Source organism: Hyla sarda, chromosome 11 (genome assembly GCF_029499605.1).
Source record: "Hyla sarda isolate aHylSar1 chromosome 11, aHylSar1.hap1, whole genome shotgun sequence".
NCBI lineage: Eukaryota > Metazoa > Chordata > Amphibia > Anura > Hylidae > Hyla > Hyla sarda.
In genome coordinates this window covers 92364960-92379235 of record NC_079199.1, presented here as the reverse complement: position 1 = coordinate 92379235, position 14276 = coordinate 92364960, and the positions used below count along the sequence as shown (strand labels likewise).

Sequence of the window (14276 nt, the reverse complement as noted above, 5' to 3'; positions counted from 1 at the left end):
GTGTTGGTGGACCGGTTCTAAGTTGCTACTGGTATTCACCAGAGCCCGCCGCAAAGCGGGATGGTCTTGCAGCGGCGGTAGCAACCAGGTCGTATCCACCAGCAACGGCTCAACCTCTCTGACTGCTGAAGACAAGCGCGGTACAAGGGAGTAGACAAGAGCAAGGTCGGACGTAGCAGAAGGTCAGGGCAGGCAGCAAGGATCGTAGTCAGGGGCAACGGCAGGAGGTCTGGAACACAGGCTAGGAACACACAAGGGAACGCTTTCACTGGCACAATGGCAACAAGATCCGGCGAGGGAGTGCAGGGGAAGTGAGGTATAAGTAGGGAGTGCACAGGTGAAAACACTGATTAGGCCTGCTGCGCCAATCAGTGGCGCAGTGGCCCTTTAAATAGCAGAGACCCGGCGCACGCGCGCCCTAAGGAGCGGGGCCGCGCGCGCCGGGACAAGACAGACGGGGAACGGGTCAGGTACGGGAGCCGGGATGCGCATCGCGAGCGGGCGCCTCCTGCGTCGCGAATCGCATCCCGGCTGGGAGTGATATTGCAGCGCACCCGGTCAGCAGGTCTGACCGGGGCGCTGCGAATGAGAGGATGCTGCGAGCGCTCCGGGGAGGAACGGGGACCCGGAGCGCTCGGTGTAACAGTACCCCCCCCCTTGGGTCTCCCCCTCTTCTTGGAGCCTGGGAACCTGAGGATAAGACTTTTGTCTAGGATGTTGTCCTCAGGTTCCCAAGATCTCTCCTCTGGGCCACAGTTCTCCCAATCCACCAGAAAAAATCTTTTACCTCTGACAATCTTGGAGGCCAGAATCTCCTTCACGGAAAAGACGTCAGACGAACCGGAAACAGGAGTGGGAGAAACAACTTTGGGAGAGAAGCGGTTAAGGAAGAGTGGTTTAAGGAGAGAGACATGGAAGGCATTGGGAATACGGAGAGAAGGAGGAAGAAGGAGTTTGTAAGAGACAGGGTTAATCTGGAACAAGATTTTGAAAGGACAAAGATAGCGTGGTCCCAGTTTGTAACTGGGGACACGAAAGCGGACATACTTAGCGGAGAGCCATACCTTGTCTCCGGGAGCAAAAATGGGGGGAGTTCTTCTTTTTTTACCAGCAAATTTTTTCATCCGGGATGAAGCCTGTAAAAGAGAATTTTGGGTTTCTTTCCATATGGTGGAAAGATCACGAGTCACTTCATCCACAGCGGGCAAACCGGAGGGCAAGGGAGTAGGGAGGGGAGGAAGAGGGTGACGGCCGTACACCACGAAAAATGGGGATTTAGCAGAAGATTCGGAGACTCTGAAGTTGTATGAGAATTCGGCCCATGGTAGAAGATCTGCCCAGTCATCCTGGCGGGAGGAAACAAAATGCCGTAAATAGTCACCCAGGACCTGATTAATTCTTTCTACTTGCCCATTGGATTGGGGATGATAAGAAGAAGAGAAGTTTAATTTGATCTTGAGCTGTTTACAGAGGGCCCTCCTGAATTTAGACACGAATTGGACGCCTCTATCCGAGACGATATGCGTGGGCAAACCGTGAAGGCGAAAAATGTGTATAAAAAATTGCTTTGCCAACTGAGGCGCTGAAGGAAGACCAGGAAGAGGAATAAAATGTGCCATCTTGGAAAATCGATCAATGACCACCCAAACAACTGTGTTGCCACGGGATGAGGGCAAGTCCGTAATAAAGTCCATACCAATCTGTGACCAAGGCTGTTCAGGAACAGGCAGAGGATGAAGGAGACCAGCAGGCTTCTGGCGAGGAGTCTTATCCCGGGCACAGACAGTACAGGCCCGCACAAAATCAACAATATCAGTCTCCAGAGTCGGCCACCAATAAAATCGAGAGATGAGTTGAAAGGATTTTTTGATGCCCGCATGCCCTGCGAGGTGGGAGGAGTGTCCCCATTTGAGAATCCCGAGACGCTGGCGTGGAGAAACGAAGGTCTTCCCTGGAGGAGTTTGCCTGATGGAAGCTGGAGAAGTGGAGATCAGACAGTCCGGAGAAATGATGTGTTGCGGAGAGGCCTCTACTTCAGAGGCATCAGAAGAACGAGAGAGGGCATCGGCCCTAATGTTCTTGTCAGCAGGGCGAAAATGGATTTCAAAATTAAAACGGGCAAAGAACAACGACCACCTAGCCTGGCGAGGGTTCAGTCGTTGGGCAGACTGAAGATAGGAGAGATTCTTGTGATCAGTGTATATAATAACTGGATATTTTGATCCCTCCAGCAGGTGCCTCCATTCCTCAAGCGCCAATTTAATGGCCAGTAGTTCTCGATCACCAATGGAGTAGTTTTTCTCCGCCGGAGAGAAGGTCCTAGAAAAAAACCCACAAGTAACAGCATGCCCGGAAGAATTTTTTTGTAGAAGAACTGCTCCAGCTCCCACTGAGGAGGCATCTACCTCCAATAGAAAGGGTTTAGATGGGTCAGGTCTGGAGAGCACGGGAGCAGAAGAAAAGGCAGACTTGAGATGTTTAAATGCGTCTTCCGCTTGGGGAGACCAGGACTTAGGATTGGCATTTTTCTTGGTTAAAGCCACGATAGGGGCCACAATAGTGGAGAAGTGTGGAATGAATTTTCTGTAATAATTGGCGAACCCCAAAAAACGTTGGATAGCACGGAGTCCGGAGGGGCGTAGCCAATCTAACACGGCAGATAGTTTATCTGGGTCCATTTGTAGTCCCTGGCCAGAGACCAAGTATCCTAGGAAAGGAAGAGATTGACATTCAAAGAGACATTTTTCCATTTTGGCATAAAGTTGATTGTCCCGAAGTCTCTGAAGAACCATGCGGACATGCTGGCGGTGTTCTTCTAAGTTGGCAGAAAAAATCAGAATATCGTCCAGGTAAACCACAACACAGGTATATAGGAGATCACGAAAAATTTCATTCACAAAGTCTTGGAAGACGGCAGGGGCGTTGCACAGGCCAAAGGGCATGACCAGATACTCAAAGTGTCCATCTCTGGTGTTAAATGCAGTCTTCCATTCGTCCCCCTCCCTGATGCGGATGAGATTATAAGCACCTCTTAAGTCCAGTTTGGTAAAGATGTGGGCGCCTTGTAGGCGATCAAAGAGTTCCGAGATAAGAGGCAAGGGGTAGCGTTTTTTTACCGTGATTTTATTAAGTCCGCGGTAATCAATGCAAGGACGTAGGGAGCCATCTTTTTTGGACACAAAAAAAAATCCAGCTCCCGCAGGAGAGGAGGACTTGCGGATAAACCCCTTTTTTAAATTCTCCTGGATGTACTCCGACATGGCTTGGGTTTCTGGAGCAGACAGAGGATAGATTCTGCCCCGGGTGGAGTAGTACCCGGGAGGAGGTCAATAGGACAGTCATAAGGCCTGTGAGGAGGCAAAGTCTCTGCTTGCTTTTTGCAAAAAACATCAGCATAGTCCAGATAGGCCTTAGGAAGACCAGATACCGGGAGAACCACAGGGTCACGACTGTGAGTACTGAGAACCGGTTTAAGACAGTCCTTGTGACAAGAAGTACCCCAGTTCTTGATTTCTCCTGTGGACCAATCAAGGGTTGGGGAATGGCGTTGAAGCCACGGTAATCCAAGAAGAATTTCTGAAGTGCAGTTAGAGAGGACCAAAAATTCAATTTTTTCGTGATGGGGTCCGATGCACATTAGGAGAGGTTCCGTGCGGTAACGCACGGTACAGTCCAATCTTTCATTGTTAACAGAATTGATGTAGAGGGGTCTGGCGAGACTGGTCACCGGGATGTTGAACCTGTTGATGAGAGAGGCCAAAACAAAATTTCCTGCAGATCCGGAATCCAAGAAGGCCATAGCAGAGAAGGAGAAGGTAGAAGAAGATATCCGCACAGGCAGAGTAAGGCGTGGAGAAGCAAAGTTCACATCAAGAGCTGTCTCACCTTTGTGCGGAGTCAGCGTACGTCTTTCCAGGCGGGGAGGACGGATAGGACAATCCTTCAAGAAATGTTCGGTACCGGCACAGTACAGGCAAAGATTCTCCATGCGGCGTCGTGTCCTCTCTTGAGGTGTCAAGCGAGACCGGTCAACTTGCATAGCCTCCACGGCGGGAGGCACAGGAACGGATTGCAGAGGACCAGAGGAGAGAGGAGCCAGGGAGAGAAACCGCCTTGTGCGAACAGAGTCCATATCCTGGCGGAGCTCCTGACGCCTTTCGGAAAAACGCATGTCAATGCGGGTGGCAAGATGAATAAGTTCATGCAGGTTAGCAGGAATTTCTCGTGCGGCCAACATATCTTTAATGTTACTGGATAGGCCTTTTTTAAAGGTCGCGCAGAGGGCCTCGTTTTTCCAGGATAATTCGGAGGCAAGAGTACGGAATTGGATGGCGTACTCGCCAACAGAAGAATTACCCTGGACCAGGTTCAGCAGGGCAGTCTCAGCAGAAGAGGCTCGGGCAGGTTCCTCAAAGACACTTCGAATCTCCGTGAAGAAGGAGTGTACAGAGGCAGTGACAGGGTCATTGCGGTCCCAGAGCGGTGTGGCCCATGACAGAGCTTTCCCAGACAGAAGGCTGACTACGAAAGCCACCTTAGACCTTTCAGTAGGAAACTGGTCCAACATCATCTCCAAGTGCAGGGAACATTGCGAAAGAAAGCCACGGCAAAACTTAGCGTCCCCATCAAATTTATCCGGCAAGGATAATCGAAGGCTGGAAGCGGCCACTCACTGCGGAGGAGGTGCAGGAGCTGGCGGAGGAGAAGATTGCTGGAGCTGTGGTAATAGCTGCTGTAGCATCACGGTCAGTTGAGACAGCTGATGGCCTTGCTGCGCTATCTTTTGCGACTGCTGGGCGACCACCGTGGTGAGGTCGGTGACAACAGGCAGCGGGACTTCAGCGGGATCCATGGCTGGATCTACTGTCACGATTCGGCTGGCTGGAGGTGGATCCTCTGTGCCAGAGAGGGATTGGAGTGGACCGTGTTGGTGGACCGGTTCTAAGTTGCTACTGGTATTCACTAGAGCCCGCCGCAAAGCGGGATGGTCTTGCAGCGGTGGTAGCAACCAGGTCCTATCCACCAGCAACGGCTCAACCTCTCTGACTGCTGAAGATAGGCGCGGTACAAGGGAGTAGACAAGAGCAAGGTCGGACGTAGCAGAAGGTCAGGGCAGGCAGCAAGGATCGTAGTCAGGGGCAACGGCAGGAGGTCTGGAACACAGGCTAGGAACACACAAGGGAACGCTTTCACTGGCACAATGGCAACAAGATCCGGCGAGGGAGTGCAGGGGAAGTGAGGTATAAGTAGGGAGTGCACAGGTGAAAACACTGATTAGGCCTGCTGCGCCAATCAGTGGCGCAGTGGCCCTTTAAATAGCAGAGACCCGGCGCACGCGAGCCCTAAGGAGTGGGGCCGCGCGCGCCGGGACAAGACAGACGGGGAACGGGCCAGGAACGGGAGCGGGCGCCTCCTGCGTCGCGAATCGCATCCCGGCTGGGAGTGATATTGCAGCGCACCCGGTCAGCAGGTCTGACCGGGGCGCTGCGAATGAGAGGATGCTGCGAGCGCTCCGGGGAGGAGCGGGGACCCGGAGCGCTCGGCGTAACAGATTGCTTAGGTTCGAGAATTTTTTATTTATTTTTTGTATACAAGTTAATAAAGATTATTTTTGAAATACAGTATATGATTGTTGCCATTTTTCAAGGGTGATCATCGCACTATAGAGTATTGGCTTTGTCTTTTTGGTAGCATCTAGTTTATCTGAATGCATGGCTTTGCACCCGTAAACATATAAATAGAAAAATGTATTAATCTATATCAGCTGAGCCTCCTTTCTTCTTTGTGTTACCTAAAATTTCTCACACCTTGTGTTAATTTAAAGGGGTACTCCACCCCTAGCATCTTATCCCCTATCCAAAGGATAAGATGTCAAATCGCGGGGGTCCCTTGCGGCGGGACTTCCGTTGTGGCACCTCGCTATCATTACTGCACAGAGCAATCTCACTCTGTGCGTAATGACGGGCAATACAGGGGCCGGAGCATCGTTACGTCACGGCTCTGCCCCCTCGTGACATCGCGACCCGCCCCCTCAATACATGTCTATGGGAGGGGGCATGGCGGCCATCATGCCCCCTCCCATAGACTTGCATAGGCAGGCCATGATGTCACGAGGGGGCAGAGTCGTGACGTCACGCTGCTCCGGCCCCTGTATCGCCGGTCATTACACACAGAGCGAGTTTGCTCTGTGCAGTAATGATAGCGGGGTGCCGCAACAGAGATCCCGGGGGTCCCCATGGCGGGACCCTGGCGATCTGACATCTTATCCCCCATCCTTTGGACAGGGGATAAGATGTCTAGGGGCAGAGTACCCATTTAAAGTCTGAAGGAAATAACCTTTCTCAATTTCTTATATAAACAAAAAATAATTTTACAACAAAATTTAAGCGTAACAAAGGAAATAATAAACTTTATGTGTCAGTGATCAGGCACACGTACACAAAATGATTATGTTCACATAGAAAATGACCTACGTGCACCTTCACTAGAACTATTGAATGAATTGTAGGACATGGTTGTCATCATGTGGTCACATATAAAGATAATTATACATCTGTAATAGGCATATACCGGCCCCAGGCTTTTCATATGACCATTACAGATCTCTTTATTTCTGCTTTGTGATTGGATACATTTCTGTCCTTTACATGTATATAAGGCTTTCCTGACATGAAGGTTAGCATATATCTAGGCCAAGAGCAAATTGTTCCAATATTGTAGAGAAATCTCAACAACATGGGTGAGAAGATCTTCCTCCTCCTCCTCCTTTCTGTATTAGGACCGGTAGCAGGTGTCCCTCTGCCTCCATCATTACAGGTAAGATCAGACTCATATACACATTATCTTATCATATGTTTTAACAATAACTGCTCACATTACAGAACACATTTAATTTTATGTCAATATTATCTGCAAGTTTACGATTCAATATAATCGCTGAGATGTTAGGATGGCATTAAATGGGCAACATTACAATATGACAAGATTTCTTAGGTGCCTACTGGACCACAATGACCTTTAGTTTGGTCCAAATTCTCCCTCTTCTTGGCAGATGAAGTAGCAGAAAAGTAGTAGCGTGCAATGCCAAAACAGTCCGGTGTCTGTGACTGAGGGCCTCAATCGAACAACCAAAACAGAAGTCAATATCTGCTCTTAGAATGTTTCATTTTCCTTAAAGGGGTACTCCGCTGCTCAGTGTTTGGAACAAACTGTTGTGTTGGAGCTGCTCCGGGAGCTGGTGACATCATAGCCCCGCCCCCTCATGACGTCACACCCCACCCCCTCAATGCAAGTCTATGGGACTTGCATTGAGGGGGCGGGGTGTGACGTCATGAGGGTGTTGGGCTATGATGTCACGAGCTCCCGGCGCCGGCTCCAAACGCTGAGCAGCGGAGTACCCCCTTTAAAGGGGTATTACCGTGGAAAACTTTTTTTTTTTTTTAAATCAACTCTGCTGTCCATTTTAGGAACTGTCCAGAGAAGCATATGTTTGCTATGGGGATTTTCTCCAGTTCCTAAAATGGACAGCAGAGGTCAGCAGAGAGCATTGTGGTCAGGACATCACAGGAAATGCATTTCTTTTTGGATTTCTCTTTAGTATACAGCTCCTAAAAAGTACTGGAAGGATTAAGATTTTTTAATAGAAGTGATTTACAAATCTGTTTAGCTTTCTGGCACCAGTTGATTAAAAAAAAAAAGTTTTCCACGGTAGTACCCCTTTAAGCATTAATGTTTTATTTGAGTTAGTGCAATAATCTCTAGTTCTTTTGAAATGACCTTAGGTTCTCCATAACTTCATAGCTTTCATTGATCTATGTAAATTCCTGTCACACAACCAGGCAATGTAATTTTTTATAAATACTTTTTGAGGACATTGTTTTTAGAATTTTCTTTATTATCTTCCCATTTTAGTGAAGAATTTTCTTTACACTAAATGAATAGTTTATGATGTAGATGCAGTAAATCCACCATGAATTTAGTATCAAGGAAAGGTGTATAGTTATATCTCATAGTCATACATTTTCTTATATGAAACATTTCTGTATGTATCTGTAACTTCTGAGCATATATAGAAGTATTAGTAATTATTTCTTATTTCTTTTCTGCAGCTTTCTATACCGGGTTTAAGTAAATATGGTAAGTGCGCTCTCTTCTTCCGTTTTCTTAAGATTTATGTTCATATATGATGGATAAGCTACGGGATTGTTGCAAATTTTGGGGGAATTTACTGTGGATTTTGACTTCCTTATTGAAACTAATAGTAGAAATCTGCAACAAATCTGCAACAAATCTGCTGCTTATCAGCTGAGTGTGAACATGCCCTAAAAGTGTTTTTGTTCTCATAAAGTTTCTGATTTTACATGTACATGTTTACTACTACTGTAAGGGCCAACCATAATTCAAATAGTTTGCTATATTTATTTTTTTACATATAAAAATAATTAGTTTATAAAAGCAGCAAAAAAAGACAGAACATTAACTAAATGGCTTAGCTTAACACCTTAACGACCACGGATGTAAATGTACGTCCTGGTTTGGCGGTACTTTGCGCACCAGGACGTACATTTGCGTCCTGTGTATGACCGCGAGCAACGGAACGGTGCTCGCGTCATACATGGCAGGTTCCGGCTGATTGCAGCAGCTGGGGACCCGCCAGTAATGGCCGACATCCGTGACCGCGCAGATGTCCGCCATTAACCCCTCAGATGCCGTGATCAATACAGATCACAGCATCTGCGACAGTACGGTACTTTAAATGGATGATCGGATTGCCCGCAACGCTGCCGCGGCTATCCGATCATCCATCGTGGCGGCCGGAGGTCCCCTCACCTGGCTCCGGCCATCTCCCGGGGTCTTCTGCTCTGGTCTGAGATCAAGCAGACAAGAGCAGAAGATCACTGATAATACTGATCAGTGCTTTGTCCTATGCATAGCACTGAACAGTATTAGCAATCAAGGGATTGCTATAGATAGTCCTCTATGGGGACATAAAAAGTGTAAAATAAAAGTTGAAAAAAAAAAAAAAAAAGTGAAAAATCCCCTCCCGCAATAAAAAATGAAAATTGAGGTGGCCCAGTATGGGAAATGTTACCCCATACCCTTGCTGCCCTGTCAGGCAGCCTCCTTCTGTGTTCCATGGGCCCCTTGCACCTCTTTCCCTCCTCTACATATGTTCTGCAGCGTATTGTATTTTAAAATGTGTTGTATCTTTAAGATTTATGTTGTGTGTTTGTTACCCAGGAGGTATCAGTGACCTGGTTATCCCAAGAGTGACCTATGGGCTCCCTGCTAGTCTCCTCTATATAAGCCCTGGGTGGAGCTTCTCTCTCTTAGCTCTTGCTTTCTGCTGAGGTCCAGTGCAGTCGCCTAGTGTGTGCCCAGAGTGTTGGAGACATCAAAGTCAGGTCCTGCAGCCACCATCAATTAAAGTAAGCTAAAGTCACAGCTTTATGAGTCACGTCAAGTCAGTCCCTGTCATCTGTCAAGTCAGCGTGGTCTGCATTCAATTGTCCAGTCTTACTACAAGTCCCAGCAAGCTCTTAAGGTCTCAGAGTCACTGGTCACCTCTGTGGGCCCTAGCTGAACTGTATAGACTTTTCCACCTGTCTACCCTCAGTAAAGCTACCATTGTCCGTAACTTGGTGTCATGGTCATTATTGCCCCCGTGCCTAGCCCAGGATCCAGCTTTATACCTTCGGGTGGTTATATAGCCCATTTAGCCAATCACACCCTGGCGTCACTAATACAAGGGTTAATGCTATCTGCCCCTAGGATAACAACATCTGCCCTCATCACACTCCGTTACCACAGACTGTTTACAGAACGATTGTTTCACTGACTCACAGTCATGCACATTTTAGTCCATATTGGCCCATACAGTTGTTCAAACTTTACTTGATCGATTAAAGGGGTACTCAGGTAGAAAACAAATGTTTTCAAAACAACTGGCGCCAGAAAGTTAAACAGATTTCTAAATTACTTCTGTATTAAAATCTTAACCCCTCCAGTTCTTATCAGCTGCTGTATGCTCCAGAGGAAGTTGTGTAGCTCTTTCCAGTCTGACCACAGCGCTCTCTGCTGACACCTCTGTCCGTGTCAGGAACTGTCCAGAGTAGGAGCAAATCCCTATGAAAAACCTCTCCTGCTCTGGACAGTTCCTAACACTGACAGAGGTGTCAGCAGAGAGCACTGTGGTCAGACTGGAAAGATATATATATATATATATATATGTGTAAAAATGCTCTAGCTTAACTTACAAATAGCTGAGTATATGAGGACATGATATAAGGACATGATCATCATTGTTTCCATTTCTCTCCCACAAGGTTTATGAAGGAAGACTAGACAATGCCAGGTAGTCAGATAGTAGTATTAGTAGTAGTACTAGTTAAACGAGATCCTGAACATTGAAAAGTCTGATCCAGGTAAAAAGAATATCCAGGCCTGTGATATACAAAAGAAGTCCAATGTCACTACACTAACAAATGGAAAACTCAGTTTTGCATAAGAAAGAGCTGTTATTTATTGGTTCCCCAAATGCAACGTTTCGGCTAGAAGTTAGCCTTTATCAAGCTTGATGTGTCCTAAGTAACATTCTGTTTAAAAATACTGACTGAGCTGAGGACAGAATTAACAGAGAGGCTTTATCAGAATTATTGGGGCGTTTTACTGCCATTCGTATGACATTCATCAACATCCACAATACTTCTTCTACCTCTGATGCTTTATAAAGCTAAATAGAACTCTAGTGAGATCACATTTGGCAGGCCATGTTCTACTCTGGAGACTTCACCAATAAAAGTTAATGGGTCACAAATAGGCTAAAAAATGGTGGAAGATTCTCAATTCAGTTATCCTTAGAATAGACCAACAATATTCGATCCGTGAAGATCATATTCCTGGCATTCCCACCAATCAGATGAGTGAAGGGGTTGCGGCTCTTATGCAAGCACTGCAACACTTCTTTTCCTCTCAGCCAAAGTTTCCTACTCTAAGTTACAACATTACTTGTTATGGCAGTTGTCTTATGCTAAAGATGTACCACCAATGGAAAGAAAAAGCCAAAGAACCCCTTTAAACATACAGCAGTGGTGGGGTATCTGTTGAATACAGTTTGCATTTTTCAGCCTGAGCGCTTTCAATAAAATGGAGATAAACAATGGACAACCCCCTATTGGTGTATCTCCGATGATTGTCCTTGTGGCAGTTTACACTTTTCAGCAATTTTGGAGCCCAAGACTTCCCCAGGAGACTTTATTTTGCCGGAAGTGCAATGTGAGTGTAAGGGGCTTCGGCAAATCAGTCTCTATATCGCTAAAGTCTCAGGCAAAAGGCTTCGGATATATCTTGCCACTGGGATCCATCATTGGAGATATGTTTTCAGTAGATGGTAAAATGCTTTCAAAATTTGTATGGTCAGCATATATTAAATCTAGTAATAGAGAGAAAATATTACGGCACCTTACTAGTAATTTATTACTAAGAATTCAGAAATATCTCTGGGTGGAGTTCTGTTAACAAGTCAAATGAAAGAAATGTACAACGGTATTATATAAGATTCAAGTTTTAATAAAGTTTCTATCATTCTTTACAAAATAAGTTATCAGGCACATATAACCATTGATTTGCCTTTCTGTGTTGTCCATAAAACCGTAAGACTTGATAATATCTTAGATTACACATTTACAGTTTTATTATTATTGAAATACATATTTGTTAGGAAAATAAACATAAGTCAATATCGTCTTCATTTAGAAAATACCTGGGCTTTACGGAAAGATGACATGCTGATAATGCCTGGACGCAGTGCTATGAAATGTACACAATGCCTGTGGCCCAAGGCTGAAAATGGAATGGTTGTTTTGCCCTACTCTTTTTCCTCAAATTATAGTAAGTTATATTTTTTTATATCCATACATTGGCCATATTTAAATGTCCAACAATGATATATCCATAAATATATTTTATACTTGATCTATCCCTGCACCTAGGGATATCCCAATCCCCTCCTCAATGTGACTGGGTGGTCATTGGAGTGCTCCTGTACTGCTCTATATTAATTGATCTACTTCTCCTTGTGGCATAATTTCTCCAACTTTTCTTTCTCTTCCTCCCCATTAGTTTGTCGTTGATTCTTATTGTTGACTATTGGGGGACATCATCGTGAGATAAAATTTTTTACTCACCCTAATGTTCTCCAAACTGATGTCCTCCAGTTGAAGCACCTTGCACTATTTGTATTTTGTTTTCACTATAAAACTTAATACATTTTCTTTGTCAGGTGATTGGGAGCTAAACTTATTTAAGACTTCCTTTGAGGAATATGAAACACTTACCTGTGTGAGGCTTGTGCCCCGGACAACAGAGAAAGACTTCCTCAACATAATGTCTTCACAGGGGTAAGTTGGGCTGAAATAAAGCTTATGCTAATTCATGAAGAATGTTACAAATGCTTATAGGTTAAAATAACCAAATCAATTGTTAACCAATAATAATCATTCTGAATTTCCCAAAAATATCAGCTTCATCAAAATCAGATTTTTAAGGATTAGTTTTGTTTGAATCGCATACAGGAGCAGGGATTCCTTTTAAATGCAGGAGTCCACAGGTGGGGGTTGTGCTTACAGCCCAACACCGTGCAGGACATTTGACAATTGCCAGAGAACGCCAAGACTGGCAAATTCACCACTGGCACTCTTTACACTCTTTACTCTGTGCTCTTTACAGATAAAAGCAGGTTCACACTGAGCACATGTGACAGACGTGACAGAGTCTTGAGACGCCGTGGAGAACGTTCTGCTGCCTGCAACATCCTCCAGCATGACCGGTTTGGCGGGGGGTCAGTAATGGTGTGGGGTGGCATTTCTTTGGTGGGGCCGCACAGCCCTCCATGTGCTTGCCAGAGGTAGCCTGACTACCATTAGGTAACAAGATGAGATCCTCAGACCCCTTTTGAGACCACATGCTGGTGCGGTTGGCCCTGGGATCCTCCTAATGCAAGACAATGCTAGACCTCATGTGGCTGGAGTGTGTCAGCAGTTCTTGCAAGAGGAAGGCATTGATGCTATGGACTGGCCCGCCCGTTCCCTAGACCTGAATCCAATTGAGCACATCTGGGACATCATGTCTCGCATCATCCACCAATGCCACTTTGCACCACAGACTTTCCAGGAGTTAGCGGATGCTTTAGTCCAGGTCTGGGAGGACATCCCTCAGGAGACCATCCGCCACCTCATCAGGAGCATGCCCAGGCATTGTAGAGAGGTCATAAGAGCATGTGGAGGCCACACACACTATTGAGCCTCATTGTGACTTGTTTTAAGGACATTACATAAAGTTGGATCAGCCTGTAGTGTGGTTTTCCACTTTGATTTTGAGTGTGACTCCATATCCAGACCTCCATGGGTTGATAAATTTGATTTCCATTGATAATTTTTGTGTGATTTTGTTGTCAGCACATTCAACTATGTAAAGACGAAAGTATTTCATACGATTAGTTCATTCATTCAGATCTAGGATGTGTTATCTTAGTGTTCCCTTTATTTTTTTGAGCAGTGTAATAGTGTCTTGTTTCTTCTTTTCAGGTGTGCAGCATCTGTGGGACGAATAGGTGGAGGTCAGATGGTTGGAGTAGACTCAGCTGGTTGCATGTACAGAGGAATTATACAGCATGAGATAAACCATGCCCTGGGCTTCTACCATGAACATACGAGAAGTGACCGTGATGACTATGTCACCATCATGTACCAGTATATCTCACCAGGTAATGCCCCCGCCATAAATACATGCTTAAATATTCCATTAAATATTACAAAATCCAGTCTAATAAAAATGTCTTATTTTATAGGTGACGCTCCAAATTTTGACAAAGCAAACACCAATAATCTTGGTCTGGAGTATGACTATGGATCAGTGATGCATTATGACAAGTAAGTTTGTTTTGTTGTTTTATTATTATATTTTTTATTAACATTTTATTATTAATTTTCTGAGATATATTATTCTGTCACCATCTTGGACATTCACCTTGTTCCTCTCTCCTGTATCGGACAGCTATGCGTTCAGTAACACTTCAGGACAACCCACCATTGTGCCCAAACCTGACCCAAATGTCCCAATTGGACAAAGAGATGGAATAAGCCCTATAGATATGTTGAAGATCAACAAACTCTATCAATGTGGTAAGTTCTTACAGGTCTAGAGGTTTTAAGAACTTGTATCCCAGATCTATCTCATCAACACAATAGAACCATATTGGACCAATAAAGATCATTTTC

General features: G+C 45.4%; 1 protein-coding gene across 1 annotated transcript in view; it reads left to right on the top strand.

Moving 5' to 3' along the window:
- LOC130294964 (embryonic protein UVS.2-like) overlaps positions 1 to 14276 on the top strand; it is a 33591-nt gene that overhangs the window by 2869 nt on the left and 16446 nt on the right. The window contains exons 3-7 of the mRNA XM_056545120.1: positions 11755 to 11889; positions 12281 to 12398; positions 13584 to 13762; positions 13847 to 13928; positions 14053 to 14180. Coding sequence (XP_056401095.1) covers positions 11755 to 11889; positions 12281 to 12398; positions 13584 to 13762; positions 13847 to 13928; positions 14053 to 14180 — 642 coding nt within the window. The remainder of the gene's footprint in view (positions 1 to 11754; positions 11890 to 12280; positions 12399 to 13583; positions 13763 to 13846; positions 13929 to 14052; positions 14181 to 14276) is intronic.